Source organism: Diadema antillarum, unplaced genomic scaffold (genome assembly GCF_040938485.1).
Source record: "Diadema antillarum isolate AM-2024a unplaced genomic scaffold, OU_Dant_1.0 scf00000057, whole genome shotgun sequence".
Taxonomy (NCBI): domain Eukaryota; kingdom Metazoa; phylum Echinodermata; class Echinoidea; order Diadematoida; family Diadematidae; genus Diadema; species Diadema antillarum.
Genome location: NW_027270946.1, coordinates 1,376,828 through 1,384,824, shown reverse-complemented (window position 1 = coordinate 1,384,824; position 7,997 = coordinate 1,376,828). Strand labels below are relative to the sequence as shown.

The 7,997-nt window shown below is 42.3% G+C and overlaps 1 protein-coding gene across 1 annotated transcript; it reads right to left on the bottom strand.

The window, feature by feature from the left end:
* Positions 1 to 1,047: 1,047 nt before the first annotated feature.
* Positions 1,048 to 7,046, bottom strand: LOC139715908 (cytochrome P450 1A1-like). The gene is made up of 5 exons (XM_071627460.1): positions 6,841 to 7,046; positions 3,526 to 3,899; positions 2,657 to 3,150; positions 1,729 to 2,197; positions 1,048 to 1,220 (listed from the first exon to the last, which is right to left on the bottom strand). The coding sequence occupies exons 2-5, from the start codon at positions 3,890 to 3,892 to the stop codon at positions 1,048 to 1,050; spliced, it is 1,503 nt and encodes a 500-aa protein (XP_071483561.1). The 5' UTR covers positions 3,893 to 3,899; positions 6,841 to 7,046.
* Between the last annotated feature and the right edge of the window lie 951 nt (positions 7,047 to 7,997).

Sequence of the window (7,997 nt, the reverse complement as noted above, 5' to 3'; positions counted from 1 at the left end):
AAACTTGCCTGAATATTCTTTCATGCCAGTATACATTTCTAGCACGACACTTCAGTTAGTTGGTTCAACTCTTTTCTTTATAATGTCAATATACCAACTCCTGTCTTAATGTGCGTTTTCTCTCTCCTTTCCATGTTACATTCCCTTTTAGTTCAGTCAACTCAGCAGCAACTGTTCCCTACTTATGATAATCAGATCCATCCACAGACGGTATCGGTCCCAATTGCAATCTCATCATGCCGTATTTACCATCCCAAATAATCTGAAAAACAAGGGGTTGTAACGTTATTGACTTTCTAAACTACCGATACTCTCAGTGATTATAAGACAACGTCAGTACATCCACACACTCGCAAGTCGCACTGGTTATAATTCTGAGTCAATAACAAAATAATTGTCCGAATCTTCATGCGTTGGCCACGCGGTGACATTTAACTGTAAGTTTTCTTTACCGCCATAACGCCATAAGTACTGTACATCTAGTCATGAATTGTGTCATAATCGATGAGATTCTGTCATTACAGATTTTACTTTCAATTCACCACCAAGCTTTAGTCTCAGGTCTCTTAAATGGATGATATAATATTAGTTCAGATGAGGATTCAGCTTTCAACTCTTTGCAAGATGATTAGAAACCACTTAATACACAAGAGGAATTCAAGTTTATTTGACAAAAGTTGGTTTCGAAATGGCTGAGATATAAAAAATAAAACAACAAAGTGAAACAAAGTAATCCTAATAAAAGGGGAACCCACTTTTTATTAGGATCGCTCTGTTTTGGATATCTCGGCCATTGTATTATGTAAAACCAATTTTCATCAAATAAACTTTGAAGTCCTCTTACAATTGCATGCTTTTTTCATATGAGAGGTTTCTCATCATCTCAAAAAAATCATCATATAAAAACGTTAGAAACCTTAGACCTAATCTCAACCAAAACTGAACTGTCTCTTTGAGCATGAGAGAAAAAAGAAAGTAAACAAGGGAAAGAGCTTCATCATCTCGTCACGGTCAGACTAGAGTCCACGGGAGACTATCTTGCGCCCTCTACGACACACGAGGAGAGGCAATGAGTCTTCCGGACAAACTTTGGATACACGTTGGAGGTGAGAGAGCGGGTGTGTCTTTCGGCGTGCTCAGCGTCAGCCTCTGGAGGATGCGAGCGAGGAGGATGAAGCCGATGGAAGTAGCCATGCTCTCAGCTGGAAACACCCTTTTCCCTGCATAGTTGGCATGATAATGTAGGAGAAATTATAGTTAGGCCTACATGATAACAGTACAGAAAGAATACAACTTCTTGACAATCGTGAAAAAAAAATATGCAAATTCTCAACACAGGCTGAGTACTCACGAGTCAACAATAATATCGTTATCTAAACCATTGATCTGGCGATGATGGCGAAGTATTACAGTGTTTGTTGTAATCCCTTCATTCAGGGTTGAAAGTTTTACATTGTTTATCTTATTTTGTCTTGTAAATGCGCCATTATGGCAAACTTTCAGAAAAAGTATAACTTCTTGTATCATTCTTATATAGGTTTATGCACTACAGTCCCTTTCTGATCTACACTAACGGGGTCATGGTACTAAAATAGACCCTACATAGCAGTTTGAGGCGTCAGTGTGCCTTCGATGGGTCTACAGCCTATAGTGCTGCGTTACAGCCTATAGTGCTGCAGAGTTCTATACGGCAAATCGTAAACGCTTGTGTTCTCCTCTTATACTCACCACGCCCAAAGAACATTAAATCTTGATGCATTGAGATCGTGCCATCTGCCGCCAAAAATCTGTCGGGGTTGAATCTATCCGGTTCTTTCCACGTTTGCGCATCGTGACGTATGCGCTCTCCGTCGGCGACGACGACAGTGCCTTGCGGGATGTCGAAGTTCCCCACGGCAACATCAGCCAGGGCGACGCGTACCAGCGACCGTGGGTCGTCGCGGCTGATCCGCAGCGTTTCGAGAAGAACAGCTTCGATCGCGGGAAGCTTCGGCTTATCGGCGGGAAGTGGACCTTCTTCCAGCCCAATTTTGTCAGCTATGTCCTGCTGGAGTTTCGCCTGTACTTCAGGGAGATTCGGCAGAAAAAGGAGGGTACCAGTAAGAAGTTGTGACGTCGTGCGCACTCCCATTGTAATCAGGTCGTAGCACGTCCACAGAAGATCAGTGTCGTCCAGTAAGCATACCTCGTTATTTTCCTGGAAGCAGATACACAAAGAAAAATACGCATTGTTACCTAAATGTAATTCTACAGGATGCAAATTATATCTTTAATCTACCGCAAAAGTATTACGTCTTATGTGATTTTGTGTGTGTCTGTGTGTATGTGCCAAAGTAATTCCCGCAGATTAGTGAGTTGGCAATGAATTATCAGCATCGGATTTAACCATCACGTATCAATGACCTATAGAAGATATAACTTACTAATAATTCAGATAACAATGAAAATCTACACTGTCTTCCTGCCTATTTTGCTACCATCTGCGCTGGGATTATCACATACGTCAGCCCTAATGATTATCAGGTTTTCGGCTGTCTGTGGTATAAGATATCGTTTACTTGTAGTGAGCACTACCCCGGAGAACTTTTATTGAACCTCTGAAAGGTGTGAATATTACAGCAACTGAAAGAGAAATTGAACCAAGACGCCTTCATACCACTTTGCGCCAACGTTCGTCCATCTCCTTGCGATACACACTCACGAAGCAGCTGGACGCAGAGGAGCTCGGCCCACACTCGTTTAGCAACCCAGCCACAACTTCCACCACCTGCTTCTCCAGGTTGCGCCTCTGTCTCCCGGAAGTGAACGGCAGCTTAGCAAGCCACCCAGGCAGCAGGTGACAACCGAGGCCGAGTTTCTCGTCCACATCCTGCTGCTCGATGACGAGATCGGCGAACTGGCCGAGCGCCGGGTCGTCGTGCTCGAACGCCTTGCCGAAGAGCATCTGGCAGAGGATGTTGATCGACGACATGACGACGAGGCGGCGAGGCGCGAAGGGGGCGCCCTTCAGATCTTGGAGCGTCCTCACCAGTTTTGACGCCTCGTCCAGGCACGCCTGTTCCATGTTGTCGTTGGTGGATTCCCTACCGAGGTAGACGGCCAGAACCTCCCGATGTTCTTCCCATGCATTCTTGCATGATGTCTCAATACCTGGAAATCATGTATAGTGCCTTCCATTACAACAGTTGTCCGAAACGCTGGAATCATGCATGAATCCACTGTGAAATGACACAGAATCTTTTAATTTCTCGGGAACTTTATTCATTCATATCAACATCTCCAATATAGCTCTTTTCTGAAAGTTTTTATTGTTGCGAATTCAGACATATTTGTGACGATCGGATCGTTTGTATTTTTTTATACAGGCAGCAATGTTATTATTTTGAAGAAAATGATCAAAAACAATGCGAAAACATTATGTGTGACATTACTTTTTTCAAACACATCATAATTATAATAACAATGTCTCGCAACACTACAGATATAAAATAGAATTGTAAAGGGCCATATTAATGCAATCATCACCTGCCGTCACTCTCTTGGAGAGTTTAGCTCGAAACTCATCCTTCGGCTTCGAACACAGATCTGCATCATCGAAGGCCTTCTTTGCGAGTTCGCCATCTGGAATGACAACCACATTTTTACCAAACACGCGGTAGCTGAAGAGCGCGCCTTCGAACGACGCGGACAGACGCGAATGGAACGCGCGAAAGTCAAACCCAGTCGCGAGAAGCCGCGGGAGGTTTCCTACCAAAGGCCACGCCCTTGGTCCTGGTAGAGGCTTGAGGAGCGAGACGGGGGTTTCAAACCACTGGGAGTAGAGCACGAGTACACCCATTAGAAGGCTCAACAGGACGTATGGGTTCAAAAGGTCCGCCAAATCCATAGCCATAGACAATCTGTACTTGACAAAATATAGAAAATGAAGGTAGAATAAATCAAAAAATGTAATCGTTTACCGCAGATTGACGTAAAATTCAATCAGATTGAATCTACTGCTTTTTTTTTTTTTTTTTTTGGGGGGGGGGGGTTCTTTAAGTAGAAAAAAACGCAAAAGAAAAAAAATCGTAGATAGGCCCTACTTAGTATCCGCAGCGGAACACATATTTCATTTACTTCCACCAGACTCAGGTAAACATTGTGGTGATTATGTTGATGAGGCGTTAATAGATGAGTTAATTATAATGACGTATGAAAACATAACAAAAAGTCATCAAATTTAATTGAAATTGTTAACATTCATATGATTTTGTCTGTGATGTATATTTATGATCAAATTAATCATTTTATTGTTCAGAAATTGTCAGAAATTTAACTATTCCGTGCTTAGTTCGGTTACCCAATGCTTTGTATAATTATTTGTTTTATATTTTGCAATATATTTTACTATTTATAAAGCATTATTAATTGTTAATTCTAATACATGCATTTCTATTGAGGGTTAAAAGGTCAAAGGTTTAGCGAAAAAAAACCCCACATATTTGTGCATGTACTGTTTGTTGATTATTTTCTTGGACATTTTTGGGTCTGGGATCATAGGTCAAGGATTTAAGGCCGGGTTGAAATATTAAGGTTTTATTTGTATGTACAGTGTTTTCGTCATATTTATATTCATATTGATAGCTAATTTCAACAAATATGATTCTTTTAAAAAAATGTCGTATATGTGTTTTAATTGTAAAATGAACAATAATTCCAGCTTTTGAGCAGTACGTTCTTTTTTATTGTTAATAAATCTACGTTGTATTGAATTGAATTGAACTGAATTAAATTGAAATGAAATGAATTGAATTGAATTGAATTGAATGAAGCGTGTAGGAGTGGCATTTGAAAATACGATAGGGGCAGAATGCGCACCGGCTTCTGTTGGGTTTAAAAACACGTTCCGAGGCCCCTAGCTACTACGAAAACTTGGTTGTTGGTTTTTTTTTTTATGAATTCCAGGCACAAAATTGCAATTGGCATCCCTATAGGCTGGTTTCGCGTATAATTTGTAGACCACGCAGAGAGTGAATCCACCGCGATCGCCGGAGAAATTTACATCCAAAGGCAGTTATAGGACATATTGCGGAATACTGGCATCCTGCCAGGGCATCCTGTGAAGACGATTACTGAGTACTATCCTTTGCCTTGAGAGATTCTGTTTCAAACTATATGGGGAGAGGTGGTTCCAAAAGAATTTTTCACCGAGGGCGCTGCCTCAAGAGAAAAGTTTATTTTGGAGGCACCGATCCCATAGTTTTCACCGGAATCATTCTCTCAAAGCAATATATTTTGTTTTACATTTTGGGTGAAAAAAAATTAAACAAAAGGAGGGGGAAATGTGCTAGACTGCTAGGCGAGAAGTTGCATGGTGGATGCGATATTGTGAAGGGAACCTCTGACCCTAAAGAAGCAGCGCACAATGTCAGAACTGCTTTGTGATGTTACAGTTGATTTGTTTGAAAATGGACAGTATAAAGCTGCGCACAATTTCAGAATTGCTTTGGGACATCATTTCGCAAATAGTTTATACAGTCAAATCTGCCTTAGTGGTCACATGTCTATAGCGGCCTCTGAAAAATCCCCCGAGAAAAAAGCCCTGTTAAAGACCCTGTGTATGGCGGCCACCTGTCTAACGCGGCCAGCGGCCACAAATGTTGTTTCCCGCGGTAGATTTTAACCTGTCTATAACGGCCAAAAACGTGATGGAGCTCGTAGCCGAGCCGATAAATCAGTGCTTTTCTGCTTTGTAGCCGTGCCAGACTAGCCATTCCTGGGCAACGTTCAGTGATCGCCACCGCTGCATTCATCGCTCATTCAGTCATAATAATGCACCAGTGTTAAGTTTTCTTCACGACTGTACACATGCTACTGTGCAACAATTTCATAAACACCGGCATTGTTCAATGCATGAAACACACGACTGTGTATACGTACACATATACATATACATGTACATGCGTAAGTATACTTAAAGACGTATACAACGATGATACATGTACATAATTTAGGTAATGCACACATAGAGTTGGATTACCTGTCTGTAGCGGCCACCTGTCTATAACGGCCACTTCGTCTCCCTTAGGTGGTCGCTTTAGACAGGTTTAGCTGTACTAGCAAAATGTCATCATAGAAATGCAAATAATACTTCTTGGAGAGTCAAAGATTCCAACTTTACCAATAAATCTGGCTTAGCTGAAAATACACAGAGCCTACATGTAATCACGTGAAGCCTTTCCAACCAATCACTTGAGGATAAATTTTGACCCATATAAAGGGCCTAATACAGTGTAGTACATAGACGGCTAACCCCGGGACGCTCCGTATACACAGTTACGTACACTGCGTGTTGGGGCTGGTCGCAGTTAATAGATGGCGTACTATAACGTTTGTTTTAGAGTACAGGGCGAAGATCGTAGACTATTGCAAAATGCCCAACACTAATTGTACCCGTCCTGGTATATGTAGTTCAAGCTGCATTTGAGACATATTATTATGCATGTACATGCAACCCCGCCATCCCCACCCCGCACTTGGAGTACGGACTTTACGGGACCGGTACCGAGCCTGCAGAGCACTCCAATCCAAGGGAAGCCGCGGAAATCTTCTTCAGTACAGACCTCCCTGCTTCCACTTTCAGTTACAGACAACGCGAAAGTATTCACGCACGGTGGCGCCAGGCCTGGCGCCAGCGTTGACATAGTTCTTTACCCACCAACCTGTTGGTAGGTCTCGGAAACTGGACGATGTGCATGCGTTGCGATACACAATATTGCACCACGCATTCACTGCGAACATGTGTAAAGAGGGTGCATGTTATGCATAATCATAATGCATGTAATATTATTAAATACTCACGTTACACCAGAGAATTTAGGACTAGGTAGAGGTAGACACTGGCTTCCGGTTCAGATGATTCACCACACAGTGAGCACATAATGTCGGCGATGTTTTTGAGAAAGTTATGGAGAAAAGCATGCAAAAACACCCTAATACACTACGTGGAAACCGCTCAACCGTCATATTCACAATAGGCATAAGATACACACTTGCATGCTATGCACTCACTTCCTCATTCAGACCGAAATTAGATCGAGATCACACCCGGAACTGTCTAGACTTCACCGCCCCCCCCCCCCCCCCCCCCCCACACACACACACACATTTTTCCTCCCTGGCCCTCTCTCTCCCCCTCTCTCCTCTATCTCTTTCTCTCTTTACACACGCGCACACACACATACACACGTCAAAGCAAACGTGCATAAACAAAAGTGGTCATTCCATTCCACTATTCAAGTTGACTCAGATAAACGGATAAAATCTTGCGAATATATACTTTTTTTCAATAATTACAACTCGGATATCCCCTATACAGAGACTCCAACTCTCCCGTTTTCGACGGGAGATCTCCCGCCGAAATCCCATTTTTGCAAAATCTCCCGTTCTCCCGCTTGAGATCTAATTTCTCCCGCCCTGGCTCTGTGTCTCCCGCTTGAAATGATTTCTTACTTAATATCATTGTATGTTGAAAAAATTAGCCTTAGATAGCACAAGAGAGCATCTAGAACCCTAGAGCAAGGAACTTCGCACATATCAAATTGGAGTCTCCCGTTTGCTAGGGGTTTTAGGCGGGAGAATCTCCCGATCAGAAGGTGCTTAGGGTTGGAGTCTCTGCCTATAGGCTGAATAGGGCCTATAGAAGTCGTTGCTCCTGGATGATTACACGACAAAGATGTAAACGATACTCTGTTTATTTTCAGGTCAGAAAGAGGAAGTTTAGAGAAGATTTGTGTTGAAGACATGGGAAACTTTAGAAGTCCATAACTCTTATCATAGACCTAAGTCCAATTTTAATGAACCCAGTCTATGGCATTCTGTTTGCATGGACTTTTCCTCTCCATTCAATTTCAACACGGTGCATCGATGTTCTTACACTAACCCTTTTTATGCCAATCAGTCAAATGCGCACAAAATAGTATAATGTTAATACAAACATTATGGACAGGAAAGTAATG